This window comes from Emys orbicularis, chromosome 9 (assembly GCF_028017835.1).
Source record: "Emys orbicularis isolate rEmyOrb1 chromosome 9, rEmyOrb1.hap1, whole genome shotgun sequence".
NCBI classification, from domain to species: domain Eukaryota; kingdom Metazoa; phylum Chordata; order Testudines; family Emydidae; genus Emys; species Emys orbicularis.
Window position 1 is genome coordinate 19792556 of NC_088691.1, and position 14461 is coordinate 19807016.

At 43.0% G+C, this 14461-nt stretch overlaps 1 protein-coding gene across 1 annotated transcript in view; it reads right to left on the reverse strand.

Annotated features, from left to right (window-relative positions):
- AMOT (angiomotin) overlaps window positions 1-14461 on the reverse strand; it is a 46002-nt gene that overhangs the window by 12603 nt on the left and 18938 nt on the right. Inside the window, exons 5-6 of the mRNA XM_065410877.1 lie at window positions 13117-13209; window positions 9672-9817 (exon numbers count right to left, since the gene is read on the reverse strand). Of these exons, the coding sequence (XP_065266949.1) occupies window positions 9672-9817; window positions 13117-13209 (239 nt within the window). The remainder of the gene's footprint in view (window positions 1-9671; window positions 9818-13116; window positions 13210-14461) is intronic.

The window sequence follows — 14461 nt, forward strand, 5'->3', positions numbered from 1 at the left end:
GCTGAGGCAGGAGCAAGTACATCTAGACCATCCCTGACGGGTGTTTGTCCAACCTGTTCTTAAAAATCTCCAATGACAGAGATTCCCAAACCTCCCTTGGAAGCCTGTTCCTGATCTTAAATACCATTATAGTTAGAAACTCTTTCCTACTATTTAACCTAAATCTCCCTTGCTGCAGATTAAGCCCATTACTTCTTGTCCTACCTTCAGTGAACATGGAGAATAATTGATCACAGTCCTCTTTATAAGAGCCCTTAACGTATCTGAAGACTGTTATCAGAGATGGGAAAAATACCACTTCATTATATAACTTTGCCATATAGAATATACTGTGTGTGGATTGAGTACAATAATTGTAAGAGGTAACGTGGTATCTTGGAGATACTTCAGGGAAATCAAATTTTCTGACTTCTTCACTACTGTGACTATCAGCTTGGAGGAATAAACTGTGAACCTGGATTCATCAGCTGAAGTCTTATTGCAGAAGTTTAGTTCTATTTTATCTTCTGGATGGATCTGTCCTCAATATAAAAAGGCCCAGGAATATTGCAGCCAAGCACAGAGGGATTTTATTAACATAAATCAAGAATATGAATATGTTTTCCTAAGACTGGAATTGGAAACAGCGTTTCTTGAACACTGCCAACATGCTGCAGGCAAAAGAAAAAAAAAAGAAAGCAGCAAGCTGAGGCTTGTTCTTTGTTAACTGTCGTGGTTTCTCCCCCCCCGCCGCCCCAAACATGAAAACAAAACTGGCTGCTCCACGCCAATGACCAGAACAACATCTGCCAGTTGGACAGACAGCAGCAGGGGATGCTTGAGTCCTTCTGTAACTAGCCTCTCACTCAACAGGTGCTCCACTTAGCTCTCTCTTGCTCGTTTATGAAGATATAGAGAGCAGTATCTGCCTCCCGTTCCTTCCCTTCCAGCAAGATCTGGAAACTCTGGCGACTAAGCGGCTGCAACTTTGGACCAGTAACACCTGCAAGTCAAGAAGAGCCTGCAGGGAAGCACTGTACATTCAACATGCCCTTTCCCATCACCAACAGCCTGACGGTTCCAATTTCTGCTCCAAAAACTCCTGGCTTCTAGACTATTTCTTAACATTTTCCCCAAGACCGCCGAACTATTTAACTCCCAGATGCAAATTCTAACCAATTTGGATGCTTTGGTTGCTAGCTTCACTCTATTTCTTTGCATTATGAGATGAATTTATCCAACATAAACCCATTTGTTAATCTTTTCTCTTAGCATGGTATCAAATTAAGTTTAAATCCTGTGTGCTTCACTGTGATTTATTTGTAAAAAATAGATTGAGAACGATATTTTTTTAAACACACAAACATAACAAAATGGCAGATTTTTAAATGATACTGAATGTAATTGGGTAATAAATTAATGTTCACATTACTTATAGTAACTCATCTTCTTGGGGCGTGCTTTGAAGTTGCAAAGTACTCCATCCTATTAATATTCTTACATTAATATAGCACCTTTTAAAATCAAAAGATCCCAAAAGACTTCAACTATGCCCATGCAGGGCTGGGAGGCTGCCAGCTATTGCACAACATCCCAGCACAACCATGCTGGGGGACAGAACATTTTCTACTGTACCTGGTGCAATTCTAACAGCACAGGGCTACATACAGACATACAAATCCTTTTATCTTCACTGCCTGGCTACTTTGCAAAGTTCATTTCCAGATACCTAGGGTGTCGTTTTAATTCTGTCAGACACGTTAACTGTAGCAATGATGTCGAATTTAACCATTTAAAAGAGATGCTGTCATTTTTCCAGGAAAAATTCCAAAACAAGACTCTCCCTTCTAAAATATTCCTCCCGAAGTCCTGCCACACAGTTTTACACAGATGTCTAAGCGCGACATAATGGGTAATGGGAATAAATTGCACAAAATTAAAATCAGTCATTGAAGTGCCCCCAAAAGGTTCTTTGGTCTCCTGATCAAGCAGTTTGTTCATTCTTCTTCTTTTACTGTGAAGACTGTTTCTGCAGTCAAGAGATTTCTGCAATAAAGAGCAGCAAGACAGGCTAGGGATTCTAAGGCTACATTGTTCAAGAGAGTTCTGGCTGACCTGAGCAGTTCTTTGTTTCCAAGTTAGTCAGAAAGATTTTATTGCTTAAAAACGACTGCACATTGAAATCCATGAACTACAAGGCTCCCAGCAAACGGAAATAAATCCATCTCTCTAAATACACAGGAATGAAATATTTAAACAAATACATTCACTGAGCTGTGGAGAGCAGGAACCAGCTCTTCACAGGGGAACATACTTAAAACACCCACTTCCCAGAACAATGCAGAGAATTCCTTAGCAATTCCAACCACCAGGCTACCTGAGGTATTCTTTGCCACATGTCCAAAAATCAGTTATAGCAAAGAACAATGTGTCCCCATCTAGATACGGGCAGCTGAATATTATTAGATTGCTCACCAAAAGAGACTGATTGGTAAAACTCCAAGAGCCAAACAAATACAGTTCATCCATTTTATTAAGCTCTTTAGAGACAAATCCTGCAATATCCTCCAGGGCTCCAGAATCCTTGTAGTTAAACTAGTGCCATTCTGTGGGGCAAGGCAGTGGGGTGCGGAAAGACAGCGGAGGTCACATCCATCCAGTGACGAGCCCAGCTCTGCTGGGGGTTTCAGGTGGAGGGAACAAAGGCAGTCAGGGCAGAAGACCCTTCCCTATACAGGTCCTTAGCTGCAAGGGGAGCACTATGGACACAGAGGCTGCTGCATCCTTCAGGCTGGAGTAGCCTCCATGAAGCAAATTCAGCCCAGAAAGCAATGACAGGAGAAAAGGGGGGAAATTCCTCCCCTTCAAAGAGATGCATAGCTCCAGATGAGTTACTCAGCGAGGATTTTTGGGAGAGGACATCTTGCGTAACCAGCAATGATTCAGAAACCCTCCCAGCCATTATCCTCTTTGTTTTGGATAGCACTATTGCAGCAAATTGGTAACACTTGTCAGCATCTGCCTCCCACCCGCCATTTTTGAGATCTTCAACGTATTTTTTTAATCTATCCAGTGTGTTTTGATTCTATAATGGGTTTATCCTAAATCCGAATCAGTTCAGATGCAGCTAAAAATGTATTTCCCCACAGGAATTTGCTCACTATTGCCGAAACATACTAAGAAAAGAGTGCAAGCACATTTAACCCGTATATAATGTATATAACTCTCTCTCTGCTGTTGGAATATATTCCTGCAAGATTCCTGTGAACCCTCAGTTTGACTGAATTCAGTTCCAGTAAGACGCCACTGGCCTCAGCAAGAGCTCATGCTGAAGCAATTTGGTAATACTATCCTCTTACTAGGGAGTAGGGTTTGCTGCATGGAAGGTCATAATATTGTCTCTCCATTTGTTTGGGTTAAAGCCTCAAAGCCAACTCTGGAAAATTACTAACAGGCAGAAACAGAGTTGGAAATGCAGCAGTAAAAAAGCCATTTCTGCATCATTACAGAACGACGGGTCATTAAAGACGTGCACACACTACTTGGGGGGGGGAAATGTAAAAGCACCTTTCTCTTCTCCCATTGCCATACACACATGCATGAACAATGTTTGCAAATAAAGTATTTCCTTTAAAAGTGATTGTTATGAATGACATCTCAGATACAGCATATAAGATACAGTAGACACCATTAAGAAGTCAACATTTCAACAGCTGCCCACAGATAAACCTCACAGTGTAACCAGAAATATCACATTACTCCCCTACACTGTAGATAAACCAGAAAAAACTGGGCTACCTTAGCTCTGGTAGCTGGTTTATGTTCACATTTTATGGCTGTAATGTCTTATGTCTTCTAGAAGCTTCCTTTGCAAAGAATATTTCCTTCAAAATTTGTTTCCAGGGTTTTCCCCAATGTACTTTATACATGTGGGAGGAGGTCGTTTTCCTTTACATTGTGAGTTGTGCGTGTGTTATCTACTAATCTGTACTTTTAGTGGCAATTGCTTTACTTTGGGACTGTTGTACCTGGAACCAGGGCCGGCTCCAGGGTTTTGGCCGCCCCAAGCAGCCAAACAAAAACAAAAAAAGCCGCGATCGCGATCTGCGGCGGCAATTTGGCGGGAGGTCCTTCGCTCTGAGCAGGAGTGAGGGACCGTCCGCCGAATTGCCGCCGAACAGCTGGACGTGCCACCCCTCTCCGAAGTGGCCGCCCCAAGCACCTGCTTGGTAAGCTGGTGCCTGGAGCCGGCCCTGCCTGGAACGCTCGGGCTCTGTTCCGTGGTGGCACCGAGAGGATGAAAGTTATACTCAGATAAAGTTGCATTTTGGGGGAAATGTGGCAGCCTGGTTGAAGTTTGGCCCTCCATCAAGAAGATGTTAAGAGTCGACTGGCTTAAGGAGAAGTTGAGTTTAAAATCGTCTTTTTAAAATAAGACTTCTAAAAGCAGTGCTGATGACCCTTTCCTCCATTAGCACCAGCTGTGGCTGGGTACTGCACTAGGCACCTATGACAAATTCCTGTTGCCATACTGAAGGCCTGGTACTCAGAGTCAATGGGTCTGGTCAGTATGGCCAGTTCTGTAGATTCTGCAACTCTGTTAACATTAACTTCACCAGATTAGTATGTGCTACTTACAGGCCCAGTGTCTTGCCCACTGTAGACTCTTAAAACCTGTTAGTTAGCATGTAACCCAACACATGCTAACATTGCAATTTTAAATCCTAGTCCAGACAAGACCTATATTGGAACAAATCCTAGACCCCTAGCATCTTCCTGCATGCTGTACACCAAGACCACTCAAACCTTTGCAAAGCAATTGAGGGAAGAATGGCAATCCATGCTCCAAAACTACTGACTCCTACAACAGGGGCTGAAGAAAAGTCTGCTTTAGTGGCCAGGAGTATTAAGTCCATAGTTAACAATTAACCAGTTGGGATTGCAAGATATTGTACAGCCAGCATGTATTTTAGTTCCGGTATATAGAATTCATGTAAACTATGTTTTAGTTATATAGACAATCGGGGTTTTTAACTGAGGAGGAAAAGGCTAAATATTGCCCTAGAAATGGATTTGGTATGACATTGTCATCATTCAAGTGTTACCGTGAAGCTGTGGCACTTAGTAATGAGGAGAAGGAAACTGACTAGAAATATATTACCTACTTTATACAAAAATGTTGCCCTACATAATGCAGCATACATGAAGCCAACCCATGCTAATGCTAAAATACTTGCACTTCAATAGCACCTTTTAACTCAAAGAGCTTTAAACCACTCAAGCCCACAACACTTCTATGAGATGGGCAAGTGCTACACCCTACTTTGCTCAGATGAGAAATCGATGCTATAGGGGAAATTTAAGTACTTGGCCCAAGGTCACACAAAGTCAGTGGCACAGCCAGCAGCAGAACCCAGGAGTCCAGGCGCCTGCTCCAACTGCCAGACCAAATTGTCTCCCTGTCTGACCTACACTGTGCATTCCTGCCATGCTAGAAAAAATAATACAGCATAGCAATGGTTAACAATTCCCTCAGCAACCTCTCAGATACTCATTCAAGCAAAAGAAAGAACTAGACTAACAGGCATATGCCAGCTATTCTGCAGCCAGCCCATTCTTCTTTAAATTCAACGTCTCAAAAAAGCTAGCAATTTTTCCCATGATCCCAGAGGCAGCCACCAAAATAGCTGTCCTCTTGATCAGCCTGAGCCAACATGAGGAAGAAGATTCATTGGCCTGGATTGTTGGCATTAGTGCCAGCCATTTCCTTAACTACATTAAGTAAATTTTCTCCTTAATGAGACTGCCATGGCCACAGGAAAACACAGAGGTTCTTTGATCGGGAGTTTAACAAGTGTTTACTAATTTGCACCTACAGCCTAAACAAGACACATTTTGCTGCAAACTATAAGCCAGGTTTCCAAAGAGCTCAGTTCCCATTCAGGCACCTCAATGAAGAGGACAGAATTGCAAGTGTTCTGCACCCAGCAGCTCCCACTGAGAACCAGTGGGAGCTGAACTCATCTCAAAACTTGCCCTTGTGAGTCAATTGGTCTTCTCTTACCACTGATTGCTAAGCAGAAGTCCCCACTGAAATCAGTGAGGTACGATATGAGGCGACAACGGCACGATGTGGTCCTAATATAACAAGATTTCTCCCAGATATATTGAGTAGTAACATTTTATTTTTAAATGCACATTAAATAAAAGCATAGTCCTTAACTACCAATGAGTAGTTATAAATACCTAAGATAAACACACAGAAAGATGGGGTTCTCTTTTTTCTCCTTGGGTTACTGATCTTGTTATATACATGCCCCTGGCCTACTGCGTGTTGAGAAACATAAGTGCCGGGCTTCTAGTCAGGCCTGCGTCTCATACATAGCAGTGCAGAGCTACCGCTGGCTCAGTTGTAGGTGAGCATCAGGAGGAGGGAAAGCCACAGTTCACATTACAGCTTCAAGCTGCTACTCAGCTCCTCCCTCAAGATCTTACCAAGGCCCTCTAGCAAAGGGAGGACAATTAAACCCTCATTATTTCTGAAGTGCAAAAAAAAAAAAAAATGGACGATAAACACCACCTGAAATCATTTTTAAAGCACAGATAAGCAGTTAAGGGCAAACATTATATGATACACACAGACATATACTGGGTACCTGTAGACATATTTGCTTTGAGTTCCCTTTAAGTATCCATGATCATACCCCTACTATTGCTCAGAAATAAACCAACCCCATCTAATTTTAATTTCAATTGCACCTTATATTTTAAACTTTTATTTAAAGAAACATTTAATCTACTATTAACAGTGCAGGAAAATACTCTGTGAGCGTCCCTTTCTCCTACTCTAGCAGCCTCCACAATGTGTTTGGAGAACTCCAAGGAGGCTGCTTTCTCAGTATTACTAGTACTTATATAACCCTTTCACCTGCCACCAAGATCTTACAATACAGAATATTAATTAAGACTCAGAACATTCCGATGAGGTAGGCAAGTAGTTTTATCCCCAGGTTTTAGAAGAGGAATATACAGGCTCAGAAAGTTAGGTGACTCGCCTAAGTCTGTGAGTCAGTAACAGAGCTGAGAAAAGAATCTCTTCATCCTGATTGCAAATCAAATGTTTAAGTTCAGCGGCACATAGTTTCTAGCTCTGATATAAACTAGAATAAATTCTGTTTTTTAAAAGGATCTGATAGATATCAGACAGGATGAGAAACTGCTGAGTAGGAAACCAAAGAGGAAGAAGAAGAAAAAAACACCACACAATACAGGATGCAACAACTGAAATACACACATATACACACAGCATCCCTCAGGCCTTAAACCAGGGCCACTGCCAAGTGTTAACATAACTAACTCCACCCTCTTCTGCAGCACTAATTTGGAAATTCCTGACAATTATGGGGACTGCCTATTCGGGTAAAGCACGCAGGAATCAAAGAAATCATTGACAAATTGTTCAGATATCTTGGTCACTGGATACCACTAAATCATAGCCTGACATTTAGAGTCCTTTTCAAATTGTTACTCTGAGCACTGAACTGTTTCCTGTGCCTGCTTTTGGAAACTTACTGAAAGAGCAGAACAAGGATTTGAGAAGCCCTCACAGTTTAGTGCCAATGAGGCAACAAATCCTTCATGATCCTAAGTATTTTAATGAAAAGTGATTTGGGAGACCTGGAAAGAGTGGTCATTTTTTCTCCATTCTCCCCATGCCTCCATTAACGAGTGCAACCCTGACAGTTAATTTCTGCTCACTCACTGAGAAGCGTCCGTATTTATCTGCAACAGGAAAGGTGGCACTTCCTGTGGGCCCTAGACTCAAGCAACAGCTGGATAAAAACCACCACAAACCCTTATACAGACTAGACTATAGTGCATTTGACCTAAAAACAGGGATCATTAAGTATATCCCATGTTTTATTTAAAAACATAAGTCTATTGGCAGAATATTTATAAGACCGCAGCATACCACTAATCTCTTACTAGTACAAGATGGCTTTTTAGCAATACAACATGTGGATATTTATATATTACTAATCTGCAGGAATTCAGATGCTACAATGATGGAAGCAGTGTCAGAATCTAAATAGGGGCTCAAACCTGCAAGGACTGTACACATGCTTAAAGTTAAGCATGTGCTGAAGTGCTTTGCTGGATCAGGGCCAAAGCGCTACACCCATTGCAGGATCGAGTCCTAGAATAGTCTGCATCATCAAACTGCATCATCTCTCATTTTAAAAGCCTACACCTGACAACTCTTTACTCTCCTGAGCATATACAAGGCCCAATTCAGCCTGGGCATAAGCTGCTGCAGCTCTTCTGAAGTCAATGGAGTTGTGTCAGCTGCAACCAGGGCTGACTTTGCCTCTTGGTCTTTAACAACCCCTCAGTCCTCCAGCCTCCTCCAGCTTCACAAAGTCCCCACCCCCTCTCAGGCCCACTTCCCCTGGTATCTTGAGGAGCAAAGCCAAGTCTCCCACACAGCTGTGCACCGCACTATACCTGGGGCAGCTCAAATATTCTGCAGCATTAGTGTGACATTGTGCTGGTGAAAGATGCTAAAGGTCAACAGTCCCTGAGCCTGAATTCCTCTGCTTATCTCCAGAACAGGCAGCAGCAGGGCCAGCTTCCCCCACACAGGCAATTCAACCCTAATGTGCAAGAACCCCTCATATGTTCAAAGGGGAGCTCATAATCCATATCCATTCAATCCTTAACCTCTCTAATTCGGTGTAAAACTGAAGTTCCATTTCTCCAAATGACTCCTCATCCAACGCTCTCTCTCTGCCCTCTTCTCCTTCCACAACTCTAGAATTTGCCAAAGTCTTTCCCCAGACATCCCACTTTGATTGCTTCAACTACTTGCATCTTCATACCTTCTGTCTCAGACATGTCAATCCTCTCCTTTAAGAAGAATCTGAAAACCCTCCCATTCCACTGCAATAACCATGTAGCACGTGCATGGCTCCTGTTTATATTGTACTTAAGTCTGTAGTTCCTCAGGATAGGGATTCTTTTGGCTGGCGCACACACAAATGACATGGGGATGCACACCAACCAAGCAGCACTGTCTAAACGGGATCGTAATAGTCTGCAAAGATTGCCATTTGCCAACCATCATGGGGGGTTTTATGACACGGGTGTGTTTCCACTGGGAAACAGAATGTCGATTCTTTGCTTATTAAAAAAAAATTGTTAATTCAAATTTTGCTTTTAAAACTGTTTTCCTTTATTAGCTACTCTTCAATTCCACCCAGTTCAATATGAGTAAGGAATACAAAGTGATCAGTGTAGCTTTGTACCAGAACACCACCATAGCGTTAGTGGACAACGGGGTGAACAGAGTTTATTCACGATTAGTTAAAAGCCCGTCCTGACCTGAGTTCCCCCAAAATTCTGGGGGTGTTTGGATTTGAGATTTCAGTTCAAGCCCATCTTTATCATCATTTAAAAAAGGAGGAAAATGAAATGTTGCTGTTCGAAGGATGAAAGCCCTTAAAGGAAATACAGGCTTATGACTTATACACTCTGTTTTTGCACCAATTTAATTAACCGACACAAGCTGAACAGATACAGCTTTAAAGATAGCAGATTTCCTACCCAGTTTGTAAAAGGCAAATCACTGCCACATTCTCTTTTGTTAACACGTACCTGGAGCTACCCCCATTTCTCTCTACCAGTGCCCTTACCTCTTCCTCCAGTTTCACCACCTTGGCCTGAGCATTGTTTAAGGCCTGATCACGGATCTCAATGTGCCTTCGCTGATCCTCACTGGTGGAGCGTGCAGCAGCTAGTTCTATCTCCAGTTTCTCCTTCTCCCTCTGTGTTTCTTTATCTATAGAAATAAAGTGGGAAATGTAAAATGGATGGAGCTTTCCTTGACAGATGTCTAGGAGTGGGGCATTCCCCTAAATTCTACCAGTGATCAAGAAGGAGAGGGTCTTTGCTGACAGCTGCTTGCTCTCCAAAGAAGGGAAAGGGCAGACATCTCTCTATATACAGAGGGACAGAAATAATGGATTGCCGAGAAAAATATGTTAAATTAGGTCATTTATCTTACCCTGATTAGATAGATGGCTAAGAGGACAAAGCACCTTTTATCTCTAGCTCACTGGTTTAAAATCAGAAAACAAGCTAACCTGGTAACATCACTGCTTGCTGGCTGGGTGATGGCAGGGGTGCAAAGGGGAGCTGTCCGGCTTAGGGCCATAATGTAACCTTTGCTTTTGTGACTCCCTATTCTGTGATGAGCACATTTTTAAATTAATCTGTAAATACAGAAATATAAATAAATACCATGGCAGCTCACTGACCTCAGTTCAGTTCCTGACGGGCAAGTGTCTTCACTACTGAAGCACCACCCCAGCAGCCCCCTTTGCCGACATTTTCAGAGGGGCCAGGAAATGAATGAGCAATGAAAGCTCATCTCTTCTCTGTCGCCCTTAAAAGTGACACCCCAGGTGGGGACTGGGGTACGTTGGCCTGCACTGTCACTGGTCCAATTGTACCCGTGCTTTGGTTACATAAAGAATTCACCCTCTAAGGCATCACCTGGCACCATTTGCCAGCACTGGATGCCCTTGCCAGTTGTTTACATTGGATGAAGAACTGATGCTTGATACAGGAATTACTGGGTGAGGTTCTAGGCCTGTGTTGCACAGGAGGTCAGACTAGAAGATCATAATGGTCCTTTCTGGCCTTAAAATCTATTGAATTGTTTGGATTTCGTATTTAACATTGCTATTTGATGGTTTCTCATCTCTTGATGCAGGGATTAGTTGGCTCAGATAACACTGCTAGCGATGAGGCACACAGACTGCAAGCTTGGACTTCAGGTTTTTAAATCTTTTCCGGAAGCAGATTCACTTGGGCTATTGGTACAATTTTACATGTTTGCTTCCTCTGCCCTCTCAAGTGTTTATTTCAGTCCCGACTGTATTTCCCTTCAATTCTAACCTCATCAGGTCCAATTCATACTGTGAGAATCCAAGCCATGCTACTGGCGTCTCAGCTGGACAATGGGTGGTGTCCAGATTTACACACCCCCACAAATGCCAGAAGCAAACGCACACACTGTCATCCTACCATGGAAACAGCCAAGTCAAGACAAGATCGACTGGAATCTACTCCATGCTCATTGACTGCTCCAGTTAGGTTGCCATCCATCAAGAGCTGAACTTCACGAATGCCTCAGAATCCATGCAGTTACACTGCATGTTCATTCACAGAAGAAGTAAACAGGACAAAATCAGGGACAGGGGAAATATAATGCAAGTGTGTAAAGCAAACCTATAAATGAGCAAAGCAAGAGAGCTGAGCGGCCGTGCTTTCTGCAGAGTCACTGAAGTCCTCAACAGAAGCCAATTACTTGCACTAGTAACATTAATTCAACTTCAGAAGGCACCCCTGCAGCAATCTACATTTGGCATTGAGGACACCAGAGAAACTGCATTCCAAAAACTAATATCTCATGCAAAGGAATGAGGACAAGCGGTGGAAGTTTTTGAAAAACAGATGCCAGACCTTAGCTGTTAGTATAGACAGTGTGTGGTGTACACCAGCGTATAAATATATCTACAGGCGCAGAGCGGTTTCCATTCTTCCACCAGAAAAGAGCCACGTGTGGAGTGTTCGCAGCATAGAGCGGCTACAAACTCCCTTCTGTGAGGGGACCAGAGCAGCCCAAAAAATGGTTGCTGTGGCAGGGAGGGAGCATGGCCAGGGCAGCCAAGAAGAAGCATGCCAATGCAGCACATTCCCCACGGGGGCAGCCTCTGAAGTGGGGCTGTTATGGAGCCCTGATTGCAACCTTAAGCTGGCTTCTGCTGGCAGAAACACGTGGGACAATAGGTGGCAGCAACACCACCTGCCCTTCCGTAGGTGATTCTTTCCTACAGCCCAAGGATCACATCAGCTGGTACTGCAGGTTTAAATCACAGCCTGGAGGACTGTAACCTACAGATTCACACCTACAGGGCCCAATTCTGCTCCCAAAGTCAATGGCAGTTTCGCTACTGACTTCAGTGAGAACAGGATCCAGCCTGTATCATTTATGCAGACAGACATCTCACATGAGCTATGGTACACCTCTATATATCAAGCAATAAAACACAGCATTTCTCTCCTCTTGTACTTTTACCTCAACATCTATTAATCCAGTTTAAAAAAACAAACTAAACTAATCTCACAACTAAGTAGACTTCCCAATACCATCTTCAGGGATTTACATGGACAGCTAAGCCCTGTGACTTCAAAGCCACATACTCACAACATGAATGGCTAAGTGAACAGAGGTAGATTGAGGACAGCACAAGGGAGGGATTTCAGCACTGCAAAGAAGGAGAAGCGGAGTGTATTGCACCACAGCAAATCCTCTTTATTTTGCAATTTTATCTCTCCCTCTCTCTTTTTTTAAACACATTACATAACACAACTGGAAAGAAGCAAGCATTGTCAGAAGGGTGGAGTGCACCATGGAATTAGGAGGAAAGTTGACTCACTGCCATAAACCTCAAGATATTTCAGTACGGGGAAAGGCAAAATTTCACACCTGCAATTTTGGTTTGCCCTGTGATGGATCCACTGCTCTGGACATAAGTCATGACCCTTGGGTATCTCTGCCCAGCCCAGCAGAATAGAGGCAGAGCTCCTCCTTTTTATTCTTTTAGACTGAAAGTTCTCCCTGCCAGCATCTTTGCTAAACTGATCATGCCAATGAGCGACTGTCTGGGAAATAGCTGGGCGATCCACAGCCCTGGATCTCAACTTAGCTCCTCGTCTGCCCTCGCCTCCTTCCAAGCCCTTGCCCATGTGAGGTATCAGAATTCCACCCTATGCATGGAAGCACACTGATGTTAAGCCCCTCACCACCTGATAGGATTTACCCTGTAAGCAGGTTGCTTTGTGTTTGTAGGTTAGCAGATGTATTTTATGTGCTGACAGAAGGAGAAACCTGAATTCAACTTCTTCTTGCACTGGTAGTTTCAGAGACTCTCTAATGTGCCCTACATCACAGTAATATCTGAGTGCATGACAAGACAGACTGATATGGAGTACACGACACCGCCTGAGTGGAGGATTTTTCACAGCCTGAATGGCACATTTTTCCTAGACCACAGTAAACCTCTGACTCACTTTGTGCAAAGAGCTGAGAGATGGTTTTCCGATTGTCCTCAGATCCCTCAAATTCCTTCTCAGCAAGCTGCTTGTTGGCCGTCTCCATACGCTCTGCAGAATTTTTTTTGAAGAGGAGAAACAACAAGAGAATGAAAAACTTTCAGAAATGCTCTTAAAATCACTAAGTGAGTTGCATCTACTCTGGACATGTGTAAAAACAAGTTCTATGCAAAGGACTCCTGGTTCTAAACAATGTGAAACAAAAGGCTGGATCAGAAACTGAAGGGGCAGTTGCTTTCGCAACATGTACAGATGCTGTTTAAATATTTCTAGCTACAACACTCTTGGGGAATATTTTAGAGAATTCAATGGGGGATGAAGCTAACAGAATTCTACAGAAATTACTCTAAAAATCTATGTTGCACTGCAGTGTTGTTGTAGCTATGTTGGTCCCAGGATATTAGAGAGACTGGGTGGGTGAGATAATATCTTTTATTGGACCAACTTCTGTTGGGGAGAGAGACAAGTTTCGAGCTTACACTGAGCTCTTCTTCAGGTCTCTCTCTCAGATTACCTCACCCACCTTGTCTCACTAAAGATCTATAACATGTAAGCGTTTAGAAAAAAAATTTAAAAAATCACAAGTGTGTTGAACCATCCTATGGAATTTTATCCCCGGGATATAATTTTCTTTTAAATAATACAGAATGGCTCCAAAAACCTATAGAAAGGATATCATTTTTTAAAATTAACTTCCGCCACGGTATGTAATTCTCTCGCAATCCTCCACTAAATCTTCTGGGCAGAAGTTGGAAAACTATAAGCCCTAGTGGCCTGATCTCTGATTACCTGACTTCCCAGAAAAATGAATAACCCTAATAGTAAGTGTATCAACATTTGTCTCTTGAAACAGCAGAGCTAACAAAAGGCTGTATCAGACTTAGGACACGTATATTAATTGCTTATGATGTCTGATTTGCTGGGAAAAGAGGTTAGTTTATTTATTACAAGCTTCTGTACGTCACCCTCCACTGTAGTACTAGGCACTATGCATTTTAAAACCTACACCGGTGAGTCTCAGACTCAGGCTCGCGCTACAGCACTAAAACCAGCTGGGTAGAGGTTTGAGCTCGGGTTCTGAAGCCTAGGGAAGCCTTCAGAACCCAAGCTCCAGCCCGAGATGCAACCCAGGCTCTGAGAATGGCTGCTGTGGGTTTTTAAAACCCTAGACATACCCTACGTGACGTTAGACCGAGACAAAATATTTCCCATTCTCCCAAGTCACCTGGCTTTAAATGGTTAGAGACCATGAGGACAGCGACAGCAGATAACACACAGGGGAACCAGAAAGCTTTTATAGAAA